General features: G+C 43.7%; 3 protein-coding genes across 5 annotated transcripts in view; all 3 read right to left on the bottom strand.

The window, feature by feature from the left end:
- Positions 1 to 16,396, bottom strand: part of timm50 (translocase of inner mitochondrial membrane 50 homolog (S. cerevisiae)) — a 31,119-nt gene extending 14,723 nt beyond the window's left edge. Inside the window, exons 1-4 of one of the 2 annotated variants that reach the window (XM_023966758.2) lie at positions 16,104 to 16,396; positions 9,500 to 9,659; positions 8,805 to 8,836; positions 67 to 88 (exon numbers count right to left, since the gene is read on the bottom strand). In XM_023966758.2, the coding sequence (XP_023822526.1) occupies positions 67 to 88; positions 8,805 to 8,836; positions 9,500 to 9,659; positions 16,104 to 16,343 (454 nt within the window). In that variant the 5' untranslated portion in view covers positions 16,344 to 16,396. Of the gene's footprint in view, positions 1 to 66; positions 89 to 524; positions 550 to 8,804; positions 8,837 to 9,499; positions 9,660 to 16,103 lie in introns of those variants that run through there. The other variant, XM_023966759.2, reaches the window with a different exon arrangement.
- Positions 16,397 to 17,406: 1,010 nt separating this feature from the next.
- Positions 17,407 to 19,265, bottom strand: LOC111949473 (ras-related protein Rab-1A). 2 transcript variants are annotated; one of them, XM_023966690.2, is made up of 6 exons: positions 19,095 to 19,265; positions 18,655 to 18,727; positions 18,347 to 18,442; positions 18,139 to 18,234; positions 17,890 to 18,021; positions 17,407 to 17,723 (listed from the first exon to the last, which is right to left on the bottom strand). In XM_023966690.2, the coding sequence occupies exons 1-6, from the start codon at positions 19,181 to 19,183 to the stop codon at positions 17,499 to 17,501; spliced, it is 711 nt and encodes a 236-aa protein (XP_023822458.1). In that variant the 5' UTR covers positions 19,184 to 19,265; the 3' UTR covers positions 17,407 to 17,498. The 2 variants fall into 2 exon arrangements, with proteins under 2 accessions (XP_023822458.1, XP_023822459.1); XM_023966691.2 differs by having other exon boundaries at positions 19,012 to 19,120.
- A 464-nt stretch (positions 19,266 to 19,729) lies between these two features.
- LOC111949472 (uncharacterized) lies at positions 19,730 to 23,086 on the bottom strand. The gene is made up of 5 exons (XM_023966689.2): positions 22,998 to 23,086; positions 21,735 to 21,966; positions 21,055 to 21,519; positions 20,864 to 20,917; positions 19,730 to 20,751 (listed from the first exon to the last, which is right to left on the bottom strand). The coding sequence occupies exons 2-5, from the start codon at positions 21,871 to 21,873 to the stop codon at positions 20,276 to 20,278; spliced, it is 1,134 nt and encodes a 377-aa protein (XP_023822457.1). The 5' UTR covers positions 21,874 to 21,966; positions 22,998 to 23,086; the 3' UTR covers positions 19,730 to 20,275.
- Between the last annotated feature and the right edge of the window lie 393 nt (positions 23,087 to 23,479).

Genomic DNA, 23,479 nt, shown 5'->3' with positions numbered 1-23,479 from the left:
CTCCAAAACACCTTATGGATAAGACTGAATACCACAGGTAGCGTCAGTCATTGGGGAAACACTCACCATTGTCAAACTGATCTGGAATCTGAAAGAGAAGACAGGAGGACAGTGAGAAACGGTCCACTTCACACACACTTGCGTGATTGCCAGGTCAGTGTCAATCAGACGGTACTGTTGACAGAAACTCTTGACATGAATTACAATATATGGCAAATGCATAAGGTAAATAACATGACATTTCGTGGTTGTGTTGATGTTCAAACGTCAGTCAGCCAATTCAGCGGGGGTCCAAACCGCCACAACACCTCTCAAATACTACTGAATATTCCTTTATTGAAGTTGATAGCCATCCAGGCTAGTTAGCATTTAATCTCTCCTATGCGTCTAAACCAGGGGTAGGCTATAGATTCAGACACAGGTCGATTTGTCAGCAAAAATGGTCAGGGGGTCAGAAAATAATACATTTGTCCACTGCATGCCTAAAAAGAGATTTGTATTTGTAAATAACAATCATTTCATACCTTGATTACGTCGAGACACGATCACATCTCTTTGTTTGTGGGGATACCTGGGAACAGTTTTCCTAAAATAAACTAGTTATTAGTTGAATTCCTGCTGATTTGACAGACCCCAAATCACTGGTGGACCGGTTTTGGCCCAGGGGCAGACCCCTGATCTGAACAGAACAGAAAATCTGTACCAATGCTTCAAAGTCTTCTTAACAGTTCTTAGGCAGGGACTAATGTACCAAAATAAAAAAAAAATGCCATTTTTCTCCTTGAGAGCAAAGACACCAAGACCGTCCAAACCACTCACATTCTACTCTCTGCCTGGACAGACAAGTGTGTAGTGTGTAATAATATCCAGTATATTGAACCGGGGCGCTGCTGCATGTCTCTGTGCGTTATGTGCAGTCATGCCTGTGTGTAACCCTCCCCCTGGCCCCTCCCTCGTGGTGACACTTTCAGCAGCGCTCCACACAAGCCCACCAATTACCAGACAAATTAAATCTCCCAGCTGATGAATATTCAGCTGCATCTGCCACCTGGGGGTCTGCCTGCCCGCCCGGCGAGAGAGAACCAGCCGGGGGCCACCACATGCTGCACGCTGGGGCCACCCCATGGGAACAGAGGTTGTGGGCTGTAGCAGTTTTATCCCCCTTCAACACCCCTTCCACCCTAACAAGGCTGCCCTGAGGGGGTTGCAGTAGTTGGAGACAGACTACACAACTACGCCCCCTGCTGCCTGTGCATGGTCATAAGGAGTTTCCCTTATATAACGTACATCATTTGATCACTGACACTGTACATGATTTAGATAAGCAGTTATCTATAGTGACTTATTTCCCAATTATATTCGATTCATTTTATAATGTGCCAGGTAAACCTGTATATTAGGGCAAAGGTAAGGTGATGGGCCAATGGGGAAAAAGGTAAACACATGATGATGATAACTCAGCCTAGTGTGCCCTCTTGTGGCTGTGTAAGGAGAATGAGAAATCATCCTTTAAACTTGCCCTAAAGAGGTCAACACAGTCTACGCAAACGGCGTCGGAGGTCCGTTTGCGTTGCGTTCCAAATATTCAGCTGCACAAATGTACGTAGAACTACGTAGCGAGCCATGCAAACGAACCTCTGTTGGCTCTGTTTGCGTAGACTGTGTAGCGCCCAAGAGATTCTTTGCTGGCAGCCAACCTTGGAATTTAAAGCACTCAGACTAGACATCTCAGTCAGAGATAAGCTTAGGAAAGGCAGGCAAATGACTGAGTCGTATCATCTCCTATGTCGGTAATGTCTAGTACATAGTGTCCAGCATTTCCACCTTCCTTTCCAAAACCAATAGTGTAACGTATACTTAAGCTAGTCAGGGTTGGAGTCTGTTCAGGACATTAGTCGAAATTCATAAACAAATCATTATCAATGAATTTACCTTATTGCCATGCCCCCGATTTTATAATTAGCCTAATTAAATGGAACTAACCTTGAATATCATGCACTCAAGAAGAGCTACCAATTTTTGTCTGAAGTTTACATACACCTTAGCCAAATACATTCACAATTCTTGACATTCAATACTAGTAAAAATTCCCTGTTTTAGGTCAGTTAGGATCACCACTTTATTTTAAGAATGTGAAATGTCAGAATAATAGTAGAGAATGATTTATTTCAGCTTTTATTTCTTTCATCACATTCCCAGTGGGTTAGAAGTTTACATACACTCAATTAGTATTTGGTAGCATTGCCTTTAAATTGTTTAACTTGGGTCAAACGTTTTGGGTAGCCCTCCACCAGCTTCCCACAAGTTGTGTGAATTTTGGCCCATTCCTCCTGACAGAGCTGGGGTAACAGTCAGGTTTGTAGGCCTCCTTGCTCGCACACGCGTTTTAAGTTCTGCCCACAAATTTTCTATAGGATTGAGGTCAGGGCTTTGTGATGGCCACTCCAATACCTTGACTTTGTTGTCCTTAAGCCATTTTGCCACAACATTGGAAGTATGCTTGGGGTCATTGTCCATTTGGAAGACCCATTAGCGACCAAGCTTTAACTTCCTGACTGATGTCTTGAGATGTTGCTTCAATATATCCACAATTTTCCTGCCTCATGATCCCATATATTTTGTGAAGTGCACCAGTCCCTCCTGCAGCAAAGCACCTCCACAACATGATGCTGCCACCCTCGAGCTTCACAGTTGGGATGGTGTTCTTCAGCTTGCAAGCCTCCCGCTTTCTCCTCCAAACATAACGATGGTCATTATGGTCAAACAGTTCTATTTTTGTATCATCAGACCAGAGGACATTTCTCCAAAAAGTACAATCTTTGACCCCATGTGCAGTTGCAAACCGTAGTCTGGCTTTTTTATGGCGGTTTGGAGCAATGGCTTCTTCCTTGCTCAGCGGCCTTTCAGGTTGTCGTTATTGGGACTCGTTTTACTGTGGATATAGATACTTTTGTACCGGTTTCCTCTAGCATCTTCACAAGGTCCTTTGCTGTTGTTCTGGGATTGATTTGCACCAAAGTACGTTCATCTCTAGGAGACAGAACGAGTCTCCTTCCTGAGCTGTACGACGGCTGCGTGGTCCCATGGTGTTTATACTTGCGTACTATTGTTTGTACAGATGAACGTGGTACCTTCAGGCATTTGGAAATTGGATGAACCAGACTTGTTGAGGTCTACATTTTTTTTTTCTTCTGGAGGTCTTGGCTGATTTATTTTCCCATTATGTCAAGCAAAGAGGCACTGAGTTTGAAGGTAGGCTTGAAATACTTCCACAGGTACACCAAATGACTCAGATGATGTCAATTAGCCTGTCAGAAGCTTCTAAAGCCATGACAATTTTCTGGAATTTTCAAAGCTGTTTAAAGGCAGTCAACTTAGCGTATGTAAACTTCTGACCCACTGGAATTGTGATACAGTGAATTAGAAGTTAAATACTCTGTAAACAATTGTTGGGAAATTTACTTGCGTCATGCACAAAGTAGCCAAAGTAGATAACCAACCTAACCAACTTGCCAAAACTAGTTAGTTCACAAGAAATTTGTGGAGTGGTTGAAAAACAAGTTAATTAATATATATATGCTTCCTGTTAAGGCAAGGGCTGATTTCAAGGTTTTACTGCTAACCTACAAAGCATTACATGGGCTTGCGCCTACCTATCTTTCCGATTTGGTCGTGCCGTACATACCTACACGTACGCTACGGTCACAAGACGCAGGCCTCCTAATTGTCCCTAGAATTTCTAAGCAAACAGCTGGAGGCAGGGCTCTCTCCTATAGAGCTCCATTTTTATGGAATGGTCTGCCTACCTATGTGAGAGACACAGACTCTGTCTCAACTTTAAGTCTTTACTGAAGACTCATATGATTGAGTGTAGTCTGGCCCAGGAGTGTCAGGACTACCTGGCATGATGACTCCTTGCTGTCCCCAGGCCACCTGGCCGTGCTGCTGCTCCAGTTTCAACTGTTCTGCCTGCGGCTATGGAACCGTGACCTGTTCACCGGACATGCTACCTGTCCCAGACCTGCTGTTTTCAACTCTCTAGAGACTGCAGAAGCGGTAGAAATACTCAACTGACACAAATGCCAACTGACATTTACTCCTGAGGTGCTGACTTGCTGCACCCTCGACAACTACTGTGATTATTATTATTTGACCATGCTGGTAATTTATGAACATCTTGGCCATGTTCTGTTATAATCTCCACCCGGCACAGCCAGAAGAGGACTGGCCCCTCTAGCCTGGTTCCTCTCTAGATTTTTTCCTAGTTTTTGGCCTTTCTAGGGAGTTTTTCCCAGCCACCGTGCTTCTACACCTGCATTGCTTGCCGTTTGGGGTTTTAGGCTGGGTTTCTGTACAGCACTTTGAGATATCAGCTGATGTAAGAAGGGCTATATAAATACATTTGATTTGATTGACCGCAACCTAAGTGTATGTAAACTTCAACTGTAAAAACAAGCAGAATGCTGCTAGAGCATAAATATTCCTTGCCTCTGCTCTGACTAGAGCTTGTCTGGCCCATTAAAGCATCTCTCAAGAACCACTTCTAACACAGAGCAGTGAATTAACTCAGAAAAGACTTGGGTTTGCCAAATTGGACTTTCAGAGGAGGTTAACATTGTACGAGGTGTGCGAGTGCTCATTTAGGGGCCATTCACACCTCGTTACAACACTGGGGCAGAGGCCCGGGAGACCAGGGGCAGGCCATGTTCCCGAAACAGCAACAGGATGGCCATGGGAACTCACCAAACATCAGGAAGTGGCCACTCATTGCTCTGAGAGATGAAAATAGTTCAAATCAAATGTTATTGGTCACATGCGCCGAATACAACAGGTGAAGACCTTACCGTGAAATGCTTACTTACAAGCCCTTGAGCAACAATGCAGCTCAAGAAAAACTACTAGAGTGTACAAGATGGATGTATGAGACCATAGACCCTCAGCAACAAACTGGGAAGGAGCATTATAAGAGATGTTGCTTGAGCTAGTGAAAGGAATGAGAATTGGTTGTCACCAATGTTCCCTCTAAGCTGCTTGCAGCTCCCCAGGACTGCCTGCGCAGAGAAGCACGAGATTGAACTTCACTCATTGTCATACGTGGATCTGTGCCATTCTCTTTGTTTACAGCATGAGCGGTCGTGAGTAGATGCTCTTGTTTTGAGATCAAAGCGAGAGCTGCATGTTGCCAAGTGCGCACATTTGTTCATATCCTTGGCTAGTTAGTGAGTTAATAGCCAAGTTATAGATAATTGGTAGTCAACAATGGGGAAGTGAAAGCTTCCTACAAGAGCGCAAAACCTGTGCATTTCTAGAGATCTTTGAAAAGGGAGTCTGGTAACGAGATTGTATTTTGAGACAGGCTTGAATAAGAAGGTAGCATAATTTCTGTGATTCTCTGTAATAAATGCTATCGGAATAATAATGCATTTTATTTTGTCGTGGTTTCTTGAATCAAACAACATTCAGTCACCTCCTTGTCTGAAGGACAAGTGGATAAACGGGTTAATGTCAAGCCCTGCATGTTTTTTTCACAAAAGTCTCATGGAATGTAGGCTTACATTGAACACCACTCATTTGCAGCTACTGTAGGCTGAATGATAGAACAGCTATTTGCATGTTAAGCTGTTATTGAATGCATTTTCCCCATAGTTTTATTTTTTAAATGGTAGGCCACTCCAGTAGGCCTACATTATGAACAAAATAGGGGCTGCAGGTAGCCTAGCGGTTAGAGCGTTGGCCCAGTAACCGAACGGTTGCTGGTTCGAATCCCCGAGCTGACAAGGTAAAAATCTGTCGTTCTGCCCCTGAACAAGGCAGTTAACCCACTGTTCCCCGGTAGGCCGTCATTGTGCACAGAATTTTCACAACATTCAAGTTTGCGCTCAGCAGACGTGAAAATTGCTCAATGCCGGATTTAAAAAAATCTGTTTTGGAAATTCAGCAGAAACTTGTCCAACACCTAGAGCAGTGGTCAATCTTTCGAGTCATGATCACTTTTATAGTCAAAAAGCAAGCAGAGATCTATCGCTCAGAATTTTTTTTTACTTAAAAAGAACATTAACCTACTAAAAACAGTTCTGTAGGAATGGAGGTTTGTGCAGTAGGCCTAATATATTATTCACAGCATATTGGCTATATGCCTGGCCGACTCGGAATGCCTTGATGATCGACCGGTCGATCGCAATCCACCGGTTGGTGACCACTGCCCTAAAGTGACAAAATTGTTTCTCATATTACAAGATAATAGTTTTAATCGATTGCAAAACAGGGGAAAATGGGAGCCAAACAGAACCCAATCCAAAGGCTACTTGACATACGATAAGGCTGTAGAATTACTGATGTCACTCAGTACAAAATTGATTTTGTATTTTATCTCCCCAGAGACTCAGTGTAGATGACTCGTCATGCTTTCACTAGCATGTTCAGCCTTAGAACCTTAAGGCAACTGCATTAATGCAAAGCCAAAGATATGCTGCTGTACATTGGCCTTGAAATGTTACTGCATTAATCTACCCTTGCAGTCTTCCATCAGACAGGTTTTCCAGACATTAGGCTCCTCTGCTTCCTGAGAGGAAGCCATAGATGAGAACAGGGTCCAGCTCCTTTTCTCACAGTGACACAGAAAGACATCCAACACAGCTCCTCCAGTCTGAGGGGGACATGGGTGGGATCCAGCACCCAGAAGCCTGGCACACTCCACTCACAGCAGCCTGACAAGTGTGCCCACAAGAGCCCTTTGACGTGGGTGATAGGTGAGAAAAGCTTACTCTTAAGTGCCCACCTACAGCAAAGTTCCAAACCCAGAGCTCTAACCTCTGGAAGTGGGCCACAACTCACAGCAACCTAACAAGTGTGCCTTTTGAAGTGGGAACAAGCTTAAACTGTAAAGTGAACAACAGTGCATGAGAAGTGAAATAAGTGTGCTCTTTGAAGTGCCCCAAACCTTTTACCACTGACACAGGCCACAATCTCCTGAGAAGTGTAGCCTTTGGTGGCTTGGTCTCACTTAAGGCAGGACATGATGGGCAACACTTCACGAGGAAGTGTGCCAGAGGTGTAGAACTGCAGACCAGGTTATCATCTGACCAAACATTTGTGCCAAACAGGCACAAATGTTCGACCACTTAACCTAAGACTTGGTTGTAGAGCTACTGATGTCCCTCAGTACAAGAATGAACACCTAATTTCCTCCCCACAGAAACTCATAAGTGTAGATGACTAGTCATGTTTTCAGTAGCATGTTCAGCCTTAAAACCTCTGGCTACTGATGAATGCAAAGCCCAAATATGCTGCTGTACAAGATGGCCTTTGGATGCAACTGCATTCATCTACCTTAGGACTCTTCCATTGGACATGTGGGCCAGACGTTCACGTTAGGCTCTTCCGGTTCCGGAGAGGAATCCATAGAGATGTCAACAGGATCCAGCTCCTTCTCGCACTGACACCCAATGGGTTCCAATTGACACAGCTCCTCCAGTCTAAGGGGGGAAGTGTTGGATCCAGCACCAAGAGGTCTGGCACACTCCACTCACAGCCTGACAAGTGTGCCCTTTGAAGTAAGAGAAGTGTGCTCTTTCAAGTGCCCACCTTCCCAATCCCACACCTCTAACCCGTGGCAGAAGGCCACATCACATAAGGCCCACATTCCTCAAATCACAGCAGCCTGAGAAATGTGCCCTTTGAAGTGGCCACAGGTTAACTATAAAACACCAAATGAGGGTCTTTGGTGATGAAGTGAGCCCTAGGAAATGTCAAAGTCCCCAAACCCACAGCGCTAACCCCTGGCACATGCCACATATCACAGTTACCTGAGACATGTGCCCTGAGGAGGACGTCGCCCACCATCCTGTTCTCATTCCACACATCCTGCCCAAGCTAATGCCTCTGAAAACAGTGATTACAAGAGTCATCTCCACCAACTACAGTATGTTCATCTTGAGGCAAGCTCCTTCAGTGGCTTTTGGATTATATTTTACCCTCTGATTGGGTGTAACTTATAGTAAAATGGTGATACATTGCTGTAAGCACAAGGAACCTTAATATTAGGCAAGTAGCTGGTCACCTCATGTACCATGATAAGGTTTTCATTCAAAAATTGTTGAGTAAATGGACATCAATTCAGTCAGGGATCGAGAATTCACATCATAAAAGCTGAGCCTTGGAAAGGTGTTGCAGACTTTATGCTCCTCTGGTTACAGAGAGGAAGCAATAGAGGATGAGAACAGGATCCTTGGACTTCTCTCACAGTGACACCCAAAGACCTCAAATTAAACACAGCTCCTCCTCCAGTCTGCAGGGACACGTGTGGGATCCAGCACTAAGAAGCCTGGCACACTCCACTCACAGCAGCCTGACAAGTGTGCTTTTCAAAATGCCCACCTTCCTAACCCCACACCTTTAACCCCTGGCAGTTAACAGACTATTTACAGTAGGCTGACAACAGTGCCCTTTGAAGTGGACAACAGGACCACACCTGAAAGGTGAAAGTGTGCTCTTTGAAGTAGCCACCTGCCCAGACTCACACCTCTAGTCCCTGATGTGCCTTGTGGGAAACCATACACACCGCAAGCGCTAGCTTGAACCAATTGACGAGCTACATGGGACCTACCTGAGAAGTGTGATAAGTGTGTCATTTTACATCACCACCTTCCATTAAGCACACTTTAAAACCCACTGGAACAAGCCACTGTCTGCTTGAAGTTCTACAGAACTTCGTCTGGCAATCTTTTACCTCTACTTTTCAATAATTGGTCCTATAAGGCAAAACACCATACAGTCTGCATCTAAACATGTTAATGAAAACATACCGCGTTTCCTTGTTCATCCACTGAATTGCTACCTGTAGATAGGGAGGAAAAACACATTACTCATGATAGTATTATACATCTATTTGTTTGAAACATGAGTATTTATTGCATGCATCAGATGCCATGTGTCCACAAATCAAATTACTTCTGAAAAGCATGGCACCGCACAATGTGTCATGTGTTTCAGAAAAGAGACAGACATCGTGAAACATTCAACCGTTCCTTTTGACGAGTATGGTCATGTCTTCTACCATCCATCTAGGCTGACAGTAATGACAGAAAGTACAATAACACTGGAATATGCCAAGGAATTTAAATATTTGATTCATAAACAGCTATTGAACAGTAACTTGATCAGAAAAGTCAGACACACTTTAAAAACACATAAATATATATATTTAAAACACATTTGAGAAAGACAAGTGCAAAGAAACAGCTGATGAAACTTCTACACCATTGAAATGAGAGATGAAAGGCGAGTAATATACAAAATGCCCATTCACCAAAAGCTCAAAACAAGTTATCAAGAATGCCCTCCTAAAAGGAAATATTCCACAGAGCAAGGAGAGGGTGTCACAAATCACTCCACTATCTTCAATATGACCTTCACTAGTGCTGCTGGTTAAGTGTCAGCCCAAGACATGCTGCTGCTCTGACAGAGTGGAGAGAACCAAAGAGGGAAAATGTGGACTCACCGAATACGTACACCATGCCGACGGCACCCCCTATCCCCATCAGGCCTGCTAAACGCATCACCATCTTCTTGGCATAAGCTGTGTTCTCCTTCTGTTTCTTGTCCTCTCCCTGGTCCTGCTTCTGCTCCGAGTCCCCATCCCCCTCTGGAGGGGGCTGTCCCTGTCAATGCAAACAGCCAGGTCAGATTCCTTTATATTTCCTAACACAAGCCAACTAGACATTATATTGGGAAATACATACTACAATACAGAATAGCTTGGAAAATAAGGCATTTTTATAATTTAAAGGGAAATGAGATTATGCATCTGTAACGGATGTGAAAAGCTAGCTAGTTAGCGGTGGTCCGCGCTAATAGCGTTTCAAATCAGTTACGTCACTCGCTTTGAGACCCTGAAGTAGTGTTTCCCTTGCTCTGCAAGGGCCACGGCTTTTGTGGAGCGATGGGTAACAACGCTCGTGGTGTCAGTTGTTGATGTGTGCAAAGGGTCCCTGGTTCGCGCCCGGTCGGGGCGAGGGGACGCCATAAAGTTATACTGTTACACATCTAGTATATCTTCCAAGATGGCATAGCAGTCAGACGTCCTTTTGTCCTCGCTTGTCGTGTCCCGTATGTATGTATGTATGTATGTATGTATGTATGTATAAACACTGCTCAAAAAACATATAGGGAACACTTAAACAACACAATGTAACTCCAAGTCAATCACACTTCTGTGAAATCAAACTGTCCACTTGAGAAGCAACACTGATTGACAATAAATTTCACATGCTTTGTGTGCAAATGGAATAGACAAAAGGTGGAAATTATAGGCAATTAGCAAGACACCCCCAATAAAGGAGTGATTCTGCAGGTGYTGACCACAGACCACTTCTCAGTTCCTATGCTTCCTGGCTGATGTTTTGGTCACTTTTGAATGCTGGCGGTGCTCTCACTCTAGTAGTAGCATGAGACGGAGTCTACAACCCACACAAGTGGCTCAGGTAGTGCAGCTCATCCAGGATGGCACATCAATGCGAGCTGTGGCAAGAAGGTTTGCTGTGTCTGTCAGCGTAGTGTCCAGAGCATGGAGGTGCTACCAGGAGACAGGGCAGTACATCAGGAGACGTGGAGGAGGCCGTAGGAGGGCAACAACCCAGCAGCAGGACCGCTAAATCCGCCTTTGTGCAAGGAGGAGCACTGCCAGAGCCCTGCAAAATGACCTCCAGCAGGCCACAAATGTGCATGTTTTATTTCCCAAAAACTCAACTTCAAAACGCTTTCCTGCAACCCGCCTCACCAATTACAAAAAAAAGTATTATTTACCTCAAATCTGAAAATTTGACAATAGAAGCTAACCAGAAGCTAGCCAGTTTACTGGCTAACGTTAGTATTTCAGCTAACCCCGGTTTGTGGTCATCAGCTATTCCTTTAGCTCGTTAATCTATCGCCACTTTTGTACAACGCGACTCAGACCAGAACATACCGGACCTATTTTTCTCCATATCCCCGGATTTCAACCGCAAGCTCTGGACATTTACACCTTGATTTCGCAGCTAGCTAGCTGCTACTCGTGTGTCTATTGGCTTACGTCGATCCCGGAGCAAACTTAAATTATTCCGGAGCTAGCCAGCTGAAGAGTTCCATCAGCCATTCCTGGGCTACAATCACCTATCCGGACCCATTTTACTACAAATGCGGAGCCCCACCGGGCCTTCACGACTGACTACCAACGTTATCTGCCCGAGGGAGTTATCCAACTGGCACCTCCGTCGCGACGTTACCTGAACGCTCATCTGGGGCCCGCTAATCGTTAGCTGTCTTATCGGACAATTTTTTCTTGGGTCACTATAACTATATCTATTTTGCCAATTGGATTGATCCCCTCTACCACACGGAACCCCACTAATCTACTGACGGAAACGCACGAGGCGGCTAAAAACAGACCTCCATCCTATGCTAGCTTGCTACCGATAGCCCGGCTAGCTGTCTGAATCGCCGTGACCCCAACCAACCTCTACTCACTGGACCCTTACGATCACTCGACTAAACATGCCTCTCCTTAATGTCAATATGCCTTGTCCATTGCTGTTCTGGTTAGTGTTTATTTCTTATTTCACTGTAGAGCCTCTAGCCCTGCTCACTATACCTTATCCAACCTTTCAGTTCCACCACCCACATATGCGATGACATCACCTGGTTTCATTTATGTTTCTAGAGACAATATCTCTCAATACCTAGGTTTACCTCCACTGTATTCACATCCTACCATACCTTTGTCTGTACATTATTCCTTGAAGCTATTTTATCGCCCCCAGAAACTTCCCTTTACTCTCTGTTCTAGACGACTAATTCTCATAGCTTTTAGCCGTACCCTTATCCTACTCCTCCTCTGGTGATGTAGAGGTGAATCCAGGCCCTGCAGTGCCTAGCTCCACTCCTATTCCCCAGGCGCTCTCTTTTGATGACTTCTGTAACCGTAATAGCCTTGGTTTCATGCATGTTAACATTAGAAGCCTCCTCCCTAAGTTTGTTTTATTCACTGCTTTAGCACACTCTGCCAACCCGGATGTTTTAGCCGTGTCTGAATCCTGGCTTAGGAAGACCACCAAAAATTCAGACATTTTCATCCCTAACTACAACATTTTCAGACAAGATAGAACGGCCAAAGGGGGCGGTGTTGCAATCTACTGCAAAGATAGCCTGCATAGTTCTGTCCTACTATCCAGGTCTGTTCCCAAACAATTTGAACTTCTACTTTTAAAAATCCACCACTAAAAACAAGTCTCTCACCGTTGCCGCCTGCTATAGATCACCCTCTGCCCCCAGCTGTGCTCTGGACACCATATGTGAACTGATTGCCCCCCATCTATCTTCAGAGCTCGTGCTGAAACATGCTTAACACCCCAGCCATCCTACAATCTAAGCTTGATGCCCTCAATCTCACACAAATTATCAATGAACCTACCAGGTACCACCCCAAAGCCGTAAACACGGGCACCCTCATAGATATCATCCTTACCAACTTGCCCTCTAAATACACCTCTGCTGTTTTCAACCAAGATCTCAGCGATCACTGCCTCATTGCCTGCATCCGTAATGGGTGTGGTCAAACGCTCCCTGAAACACTTCAGCGAGCAGGCCTTTCTAAATCGACCTTGGCCGGGGTATCCTGGAAGGATATTGATCTCATCCCGTCAATAGAGGATGCCTGGTTATTTTTTTTAAATGCCTTCCTCACCATCTTAAATAAGCATGCCCCATTCAAGAAATTTAGAACCAGGAACAGATATAGCCCTTGGTTCTCTCCAGACCTGACTGCCCTTAACCAACACAAAAACATCCTATGGCGTTCTGCATTAGCATCGAACAGCCCCCGTGATATGTAACTTTTCAGGGAAGCTAGAAACCAATATACACAGGCAGTTAGAAAAGCCAAGGCTAGCTTTTTCAAGCAGAAATTTGCTTCCTGCAACACAAACCCCCAAAGGTTATGGGACACTGTAAAGTCCATGGAGAATAAGAACTTCCCTTCCCAGCTGCCCACTGCACTGAAGATAGGAAACACTGTCACCGACAAATCCACTATAATTGAGAATTTCAATAAGCATTTTTCTACGGCTGGCCATGCTTTCCACCTGGCTACCCCTACCCCAGTCAACAGCACTGCACCCCCCACAGCTACTCGCCCAAGCCTTCCCCATTTCTCCTTCTCCCAAATACAGTCAGCTGATGTTCTGAAAGAGCTGCAAAATCTGGACCCCTACAAATCAGCCGGGCTAGATAATCTGGACCCTTTCCTGCTGAAATTGTTGCCACCCCTATTACTAGCCTGTTCAACCTCTCTTTCGTGTCGTCTGAGATTCCCAAAGATTGGAAAGCAGCTGCGGTCATCCCCCTCTTCAAAGGGGGGGACACTCTTGACCCAAACTGCTACAGACCTATATCTATCCTACCCTGCCTTTCTAAGGTCTTTGAAAGCAAAGTCAACAAACAGATTACCGACCATTTCGAATCCCACCATACCTTCTCCGCTATGCAATCTGGTTTCAGAGCTGGTCATGGGTGCACCTCAGCCACGCTCAAGGTCCTAAACGATATCTTAACCGCCATCGATAAGAAACAATACTATGCAGCCGTATTCATTGACCTGGCCAAGGCTTTCGACTCTGTCAATCACCACATCCTCATCGGCAGACTCGACAGCCTTGGTTTCTCAAATGATTGCCTCGCCTGGTTCACCAACTACTTCTCTGATAGAGTTCAGTGTGTCAAATCGGAGGGTCTGTTGTCCGGGCCTCTGGCAGTCTCTATGGGGGTGCCACAGGGTTCAATTCTTGGACCGACTCTCTTCTCTGTATACATCAATGATGTCGCTCTTGCTGCTGGTGATTCTCTGATCCACCTCTACGCAGACGACACCATTCTGTATACTTCTGGCCCTTCTTTGGACAGTGTTAACAACCCTCCAGGCGAGCTTCAATGCCACACAACTCTGCTTCCGTGGCCTCCAATTGCTCTTAAATACAAGTAAAACTAAACGCATGCTCTTCAACCGATCGCTGCCTGCACCTGACCGCCTGTCCAACATCACTACTCTGGACGGCTCTGACTTAGAATACGTGAACAACTACAAATACCTAGGTGTCTGGTTAGACTGTAAACTCTCCTTCCAGACTCACATCAAACATCTCCAATCCAAAGTTAAATCTAGAATTAGCTTCCTATTCCGCAACAAAGCATCCTTCACTCATGCTGCCAAACATACCCTTGTAAAACTAACAATCCTACCAATCCTCGACTTCGGTGATGTCATTTACAAAATAGCCTCCAATACCCTACTCAATAAATTGGATGCAGTCGATCACAGTGCCATCCGTTTTGTCACCAAAGCCCCATATACTACCCACCACTGCGACCTGTACACTCTCGTTAGCTGGCCCTCGCTTCATACTCGTCGCCAAACCCACTGGCTCCAGGTCATCTACAAGACCCTGCTAGGTAAAGTCCCCCCTTATCTCAGCTCGCTGGTCACCATAGCAGCACCCACCTGTAGCACGCGCTCCAGCAGGTATATCTCTCTGGTCACCCCCAAAGCCAATTTCTCCTTTGGCCGCCTCTCCTTCCAGTTCTCTGCTGCCAATGACTGGAACGAACTACAAAAATCTCTGAAACTGTAAACACTTATCTCCCTCACTAGCTTTAAGCACCAGCTGTCAGAGCAGCTCATAGATTACTGCACCTGTACATAGCCCATCTATAATTTAGCCCAAATAACTACCTCTTTCCCTACTATATTTGTTGATTTTGCTCCTTTGCACCCCATTATTTATATCTCTACTTTGCACATTCTTCCACTGCAAATCAACCATTCCAGTGTTGTACTTGCTATATTGTATTTACTTCACCACCATGGCCTTTTTTTGCCTTTACCTCCCTTATCTCACCTCACTTGCTCACATTGTATATAGACTTATTTTTCTACTGTATGTTTGTTTTACTCCATGTGTAACTCTGTGTTGTTGTATGTGTCGAACTGCTTTGCTTTATCTTGACCAGGTCGCAATTGTAAATCTCAACTTGCCTACCTGGTTAAATAAAGGTGAAATAAATAAATATGCCGGTTGCTAGTGGCAAATCAAACTAACTCAGTGACGTAAGACATTGGTCATGGATTCGAAAGATTTAGAGATTCAATTTAAAGTAAAATATCCTGCACTGTTATTAAACTGTGACAATAAGATTAATCAGTGTGCGTGCAGGAAATGCATTGGGGGCGTGGAGGGTATATCTGACCTTCAAAAATCTTCTAAAAAAACCTTGACAGATACCATATATCTAATGTAATGTTAGACTTGTACATAAGCCTTGATGTGTGAAAAATAAATAGATGGTGGCTGAAAATGGGAGTATAAGCGCATAGCTAGCTGTAGATCTAGGTAAAGCTAGTTAGCTAACGTTACTTGGCTAACGTTAGGTGATGAATCCACTTGGTAGCTAGCTGGCTAGTATCATGCTATAAGGCTAGTTTATCTCCTGGAATATGCCTGGATGTGTGACATGTGAAAGTAAGCTGGTGATTAGCTAACGTTACCTAGCTAGTTAGTTAAGGTTAACTCACTGGCAATTGAAAACAAAGATATGTAGCTTAACTAGCTAATTATTACAGCTAGTAGCAATTGCAATGTTGGTAGGCTAGCTAGCTGACTGGATACAGCCAGTTGGGATGACAGTGTTATCTGGGATCCTTGGGACGTCACTACCTAATTGAAGGTGAAATGTAAATGGTTTAGCTAAGTGTTAGGGTATGGGTTAAGGTTAGGTTTTATGGTCAAGGATCCCGAATTGGAATGACATGGATGGCAGGATAGCCTAGCTCAACATGCTAAATCAGCGAATATATTGGTTCAGAAAATAATGAGGTGTAAATGGGGAAAAAAATAGTATTGTGAGAGACCCGGAGGTTCAACAAACTGGAAATGACAACTCATGAAAACCAAACCAGCTAATTGATTAAGTGTCTCTTTGGCTTTTCTGTAGCATTTCTTGTTAAAATTATGTATATCTAGCTAACGTTACCTAACCAAGCATGGAGGAATATCAGTTAGTCAGCTAGCTTGACTCACCTGACTCTTCTGTTGCTGCTGAAGCCTCTCTTGCAAGATTGCTTGAGCGAGTCCACCTGTAGCACTGCCATCTCCTGTTGGCGGCTTCTCCGTGGAAAGTGCCCGAATCAAGTCCACCCCCGTGGAGTTGGAACCCCCTCTCCCTCCGTTCCTGAGCCTGAGGAGGCCCCTGCTCGCCCGGACACACATGGGGAACATCGACGTTGCCGACATCTTGAATGGGACAGAGCCGGTGAACATAGCGCGAGTGAAAAGGACAAACGCGCCTGATTGGCTTATGCTACTCTGAGCGACAGCCATAAAGTGCAATAAAAATCGTTAAAGATCACGTGGAACAAAATAGGGCGGTATTTACAGGCTTTTCTCCAATCGAAACAAAGATTTTGTTGACCTTCGAATACAACCCAAAATGTCCATCATTACTGATGGCAGTGCCCAAAGTCTGTTAAAAATACATCCCTGACCTGTAGGCTTTTACAGAACGGCAGTTTATATACTGTAATACAACAAAGTGTATTTTATATTCCTGTACAACTATTATTCCCTTCGACCAGAGTAAGTTATAAGACATGGCTTAGTTTGCACAACTTTTAGTCCCCTGTTCATTGCCATACTTTCTTATTTTCATGTTGCTTCTATTTTGCTTTTCTATATCTAATATTCATGACCACTAGAGGGCAGCCATAACAACACAGTTGCATCTGCTTCAGGTTATGTGTGTTGCATCCACAGATAAAGAACTATTCTATTTCTATGGTTGCACCTACGGACCAGGGATGATTTGCAACTGTTGTACCTGTGCACCACTCTATTTGTGGACATTATTTTAAGGGATCAGTTGATCAAATTGTTCCTATACATCAACAAGTTTCAACTAAGTGCATTATGCATAAAAACAATGAAGAAAACAAATTAAGCCGCAAATATATAATTTATTGTCTTCATTAAACAACAAATGTTAATCAAAAAGTGTTTAACACAAGAACAAATTACTTGTTGACCACCCGTGGTAACCAAAACAATCAGTTCTTCACAAATGTTACAGATAAAATTACACCCCAAATTCAACTTACAAGTTCAAAGCATCAAGCAAACATTCACCTACACCACATGGGTAAATCAACTGTTGTCTTTTGTCACATGTTCGATACCCAGGCCATTCAAAGGTAGCACGGTTGCTGTCTGTGTTCAGCTATTACATTAGAATGGTACCCAGACTAATTCAAAGGGTGCCTTTCAGCAGGCCACATTCTATGCACTGTTGGAACAGGCTACCGCATAACTATTGCATAGCTGTTCTCACAAGGATCAATTACCATCTCTGAACAAAACAAAAGGAAATTAAGATAGTGTCGAAACTCATTGATTCTCTTATTCTGTATTTTGTTTATGGCATTAGCAACAAGAATTCCCCTCCTCTGCGGCAGCCTCATCTTTCCCCCCGGGCCAAAGGGGTGCACTGTTTATCTTGTTGCCCACTTTAGCAGCCTCACTCTGAACACCATCACTTCCAACACGCTTCTGTATTTCAGAGGCCATGGTTAAAAATGATTTCTCTACATTATCAGCATTTTTCGCACTGGTCTCCAGGAATGGAATCTTTAGGGATGAAGCAAATTCCTGAAGCAATCGTACCAAGAAAAAGAGAGCGCAGAATTTTAGGACATTTATCACAACACAATGGAACAAAAGCACAATACCTATGATTGACAGTAATTTGTAGTTAATGAGGAATCTATTGTGCATTGGTGACACAAGCATTTTATGAATGAGAACAGACACTTACTTGACCAGTGGCAGAGTCCACTACCTTTTTAGAGACCAAGTCACACTTGTTTCCCACAAGCAACTTGGAGACATTTTCACACGCATAGCGGTCAATCTCCTCCAACCACTGCTTCACGTTGTTAAAGGACTCCTGGCAAAATAGTTGAAATCTTGTACATATAGTTTTATCTCTAACTCTGGTACATTGCGATGCAATAGACGGTCAATCCAGCCCATAGCGACGAAGTGTTCAAATATACTGTATTACCTGATCAGTGACATCATATACAATGATGATCCCATGTGCTCCTCTGTAGTAGCTGGATGTGATGGTCCGGAACCTCTCTTGTCCAGCTGTGTCCCACTAGGAGAGATAGATCAAACAGTTTGAATTTACAAACAATCCTTACCACATCCCCATCACCAAACTGTACAAATGGCACTATGCAGAGTTTGTCTTGTAAATATGTACTTACAATTTGTAGTTTGACAGTCTTCTGTTCCATTTCAATCGTTCTGATCTTAAAGTCGACCCCGATTGTGCTGATGTAGCTCTCTGTGTAGGTGTCATCCTGAGGAGTAGAGACCACTGAGCAGTTTTATTATTTACAATGGGAGAATGGGCTGAACAAACCTTCAAACAGTGGTTAATTACTGGGTTGGATGACATTTTGCAGTGTCCTTTCCACAAAGGAAATAGCCTTCGCTTCTGTTTGCACTAGACTCATTGCTATATGGAACAACACCAAAGATTGTGTGTATTCTTTTTTAACACAATGCCTACCGCAAACCGCAAGAGCAGGCAAGACTTGCCGACACCAGAGTCTCCTATAAGAAGCAGCTTGAACAGGTAGTCACTGAGGAAGACATTACATTATTATTTAGGTTGATTATATCAAGTAGGTTAAAAAAAAATAAACACACCATTGATAGACCTAACATGCACTATGGTTATTGCATACAAAGCAACAAAAAATGTGTCCCAAGTTCAGAGAGCATTTTTTTCTCCCACAAACCTTTAACTGTAGCTACAATGTTATCCAAGACAATAGCCTACCTAAACATGACACCACATCCTGCTTCGACAACCGTACAAATAATACTACAATGACATTGTCACTCACAACTCATAACTACTTACTATTCAGGATTCATGGCCAGATATCTGGATCCAGAGAGCAGAACGTAAAAGAAAAACAACTGCGAACAGAACGTCTGTGTTACCTTTGGCTTTTCACAGATGCATTGTGTTTCCGTCCTTCAGAGGGCAAACAGCACCAGCACCTTGAATGATGAGCCGGGAGTCCTATCATTTATTAAAGCCTAAGATCATGTTTCAATGTGGTCAGTACCTGAGTCTTAAAGCTGTAGCCTGGTTAAGCTTCAGAAATGACTGATCACAGATCCCATACATTCATGCGCTGCCTCCAGGAACAAATAAGTTAAAAACAGGTTGTTTTATTCTCAAGATTTGGTTGAATGAGTCACACATTACATGTTAGAGTACAGTAGTCTAGAGTATGTTTTAAAAATCATTCAGTCTGGAAAAACAAAAAGTTCATTGAAGTTCAGTGAAAAAGGTTACTTTTTCATAAAAACACAACTCTTCAGCATTGACAAAATATAACTCAAAACTTTTCTAAAAAGTTCGACACTCATAATTTAAACTCAATACAAAATGAAAATACATTAAATTGAAGTGCAAATGCTACAAATATGGCCAGTTTCTATTTAGTCGTCTTGTAGTTGTAGTGGGATTTATTGCCCGTTTGAAAACCAAACCACCTAACTTTTGGATAGTAATGACAGAGGTTGGCAGATCAAAACTCACTCATACTTTCCACATGTACGTGCTGCTCTTTTTCTTAGTCATCTAATTAATTTGACCCAAATTAATCTATAAATGTGGCTGGTTATGCTTGGAATGTGTGTGGATGACCGGTCATTGCATACTTGTTAGAGGAAGCCTGCAAATGAGGCTATGTAGAACAAAATAGGAGCAGATCAACAGTTCGCTTACACTCGGAAAGCGTTTTTAGAGTATTGCACAAGTTTTTCTCTGACAAAAATACTTGCAATGTCCAGTCTTGTTTCATTCAGTAAAAAAACAAATAATACAAAAAATATGATTTACCATAATTCTGGAACCATGACACGTGGATGCATTGCTCTTTATCATCAAAAGTAGCAAACCAGTCACTGGTTAGAAAGCTCATCTCCAGTATATAAAGATATTCATAATTTTATTTGGGCTTCCTGCTATTCAGTACTCTCTATACTAGTGGCAGCATACTCATTCTCAAGGTGAATCAGCAAATAGTATTAATGACATGATCTCAGTCCACGGGCAAGCACTTCACAGGTAGGGTCCGTGTGTGTGTTGTGTTCTGTAGGTGAACTGGGAGTTAAGGCGGTGGGTGGCCGTTGACCTTGTCCCGCAGGAGAGCCAGGGCATTGGTGGAGAAGTCTCGCAGGACGCTCACAGTCTCTCGCTGCATCTGCAGGGAGTCGCGTACAAACTCCTGCTGCGACTCCACCAGCTGCTGTACGGACTGGGCCAGGGCCCCCAGAGACCCCGACACGGCCCCTAGCAGGGCAGTAGTGGCCTGCTGCTCCTTGAGACTGAGGGAGGCACTGTGTGCTAGCTGCTTCCGGATTGCCCCCTGCCTCATGACTGACCCTGTAGAGGTGGAAGAGGAGAGAGCAGGGAGAAAGGAAGAGGAGGGAGCTGGGTGGGATGACGAGGAGGTAGCCATGGAGGAAGACACAGCGGTGGAAGAGGCGGCGAATCTGGAGTAGGTGCGACGAGGCTCAGCAGGAGGGCGGAAGGAGCCCATGTGCCGCGGCTCCTCTTCTAGGTCCTCAAATCCCAGACTGTCGTCTATGGGCAATACACAAACACGATGTGAATACACACACAATTCATAGATGCATAATTATACAGAAACCTAGGTGCAAACACTTTTACCAACAACAAAATGAAAGAGTTTTACCTTCATCGACTGGTTTCATGAATGAAAAATCATGAGATGACTGAGAAGGATCCCCTAAAAGGACAATAGAAAAATATGACAAAGAAGATAATAATAATCAATACAACATGTGAATAGAGTGTGTTGAATGCATGAGTGTTGGGGAGAAAGAGTTCATGAGAAACATTGTTCTGAATACAGGAAAGACTCACGGCCAAATGGCATCTGAGAGAACATGCCAATATCTTTATCCGGAGTTGAGAAAGGAGACATAGACGAGCCCATCGCGTGGGGGCTGGTGACAGGCATAGCCATGTGATGAAGACCAGCCATTCCATTAGAGGTGCCAGAGGAGCGAGTCAACATCTCTGACATGTCACCAAAGTCATTCTCCTCAGGTTCATCATTCATACTGCCCATTGTGGCCTTGTTCGGAGGGGACATGGAAAGTATCTCGTGCACCATTTTCTCCACCGGCGACAGGTTCTGGGAGATACGGACACCGTTAGGCCCTCGCATGGCCACCATCCTACGCTTGGCATCGCACTTTAGGTCCGCCCACTTCTTGACAATCTCCATGACCTCCCGTTGGCACTCGCTAATTTTGTTGATGCGAATCGCGATGTCCGCCCATGTTCGCTTCCTCAGGTCTGACGAGGCGCCTTGGTTGAACTTGCCTGTGGTGGGTGACAAAGGCAGATAATATCACACCAATGAATAAAAGGCAAGCCGAGAACAAGAGACAAACAAATGCAAAGCGAACATATGTCTATTTTGAGTGCTTCATGCTGATCATGACCAAAGGCTTCACACATTACCATGCATAAACTTCGCAAATGTATCAAATTCATGTCATTTATGCTCACAGTACACACTAAGTGGAGGTACTTACTTACGAGGATGTGCCTGTTTCTTTTGACTTCAGTCAAAAGCAGAAGGACTTCATCGAAGGTGAAGCGTGACTTCCTTTTCTTCATGGGCAAGTTGCCCCCAAGTTCCTCTATTTCGCTATAGGTGAATTTAAAATTCATGTTGCACTCCTAACAGCCCTTGGCCTGTCCTGTTTACACACCCTAGAGATAACCACCTATACCTGAGAGGGCACCACCCCTGGCACTGCCAGCCTGCAGGAGAGAACAAAATGTAAAACACACCACTGATAGGAATCCCTGTGTAAAACAAATATATTATTGTTATAAGAGACTATGTAGCTCAGTTCGTAGAGCATGGTGCTTGCAACTCCAGGGTAGTGGGTTTGATTACCGGGACCATACCTGCGTAAAAATGTATGCACACGTCTAAGTTGCTATGGATAAAAGCGTCTGCTAAATGGCATATATTATTTATTATTATGCATATATTATAGAATAAAGGAAAGAGTGCATTGAATTTATAAAATGTTTGGGTAAGATTTTGAAAACAATATGCCGTAATCAATGGGTAGACCAGGGATCCATCCCTAAGTCGTGCCTAAAACATGACTTCTGAAATGCATCAACTTCTTTATTAAAACATTGTAGGCTAGGCATACATTCCAGTAGTCAGGACACCATTACTATTGCCAATAATACCTGACAATTTACATAATAGTTCGTTGTAAAAAAAATAAAACAACTCTGCATGGGAATTAAATGTGGGTACGTCTTTAAATTAACCATTCGTATAATTAGCAGCTTCAATCTTACACTCTCTTGCTAGGCCAATGAGCATTATGCTTCCTGGTTCTTTGTTGAGCCCCCCTTGTGTACTCTACGCTGAATGTAGCCAACTAGACTATTTTGCGGTACTTCGAAGGCCAGTGTTTTCAACCACGGTAAACGTGCATCCTACCATGCAACGAAGGGGACAAAATACAAATTTGAAAACGAACAGAGATCTTTACAAATTTGTTGTGGATAAATTGATAAGCCAATAGCGAGCTTTTCCTACGCATTCTGCCTAGCTAGCTACCATTTTGAAGGAACGTTAGCTAATGTCGGTCGCTAGCTAGCTGGCTAGCGAGCTAACGCTAGCTAGCTAACGTAGGTCGTCCGCGTTTTTTGCAGATTGTTTATAGATATAGAAACTTTAACTAGCTTAATAATTCATCACCTTGACAAAAGAGTTAGCAACAACAAATGTGAAGTTGTGATTCATTGGATATAGCAGGAATTACCAATAGAGTGACGAATGTTTTTTTTTCTCCTCTTGCAGTGCAGCTTCATAAACTTCGCACAGACGACGAGAAGAACGCTGAGTTGCGCAGACTCTGATCGCGCATTTTCCATGACCTACAGGCGGCCACGAGCGCAACATTACGAAATCTTACCAGAATACGAATTTGGTATGATGCCAGGAATGGCCACATTACAGTTCAACGTACATCAATCACTGCTACTATTGTTACATAATAACGTACAGTCATTGATTGAACGAGTACACACCCTGTGGTGACATCTCAACCAAATCATGTTGCTACTAAAACATATGACGGCCTTAAATATTAGGCTACCGAATTGTAAGAATATAGCATACACGAGCGGAAATCGGTCGCTAATCAATCTAAAACAAAATAGGCTCAATGTCAATAAACCTATATTTTCTTGGCTACAAGAGACATGACACGTTACTTATGTAGTGACATTGGAAACATATCTA

Source organism: Salvelinus sp. IW2-2015, linkage group LG22 (genome assembly GCF_002910315.2).
Source record: "Salvelinus sp. IW2-2015 linkage group LG22, ASM291031v2, whole genome shotgun sequence".
Taxonomy (NCBI): domain Eukaryota; kingdom Metazoa; phylum Chordata; class Actinopteri; order Salmoniformes; family Salmonidae; genus Salvelinus; species Salvelinus sp. IW2-2015.
Note: the sequence above shows the minus strand (reverse complement) of the source record. Positions and strands in the feature narration are given on the sequence as shown.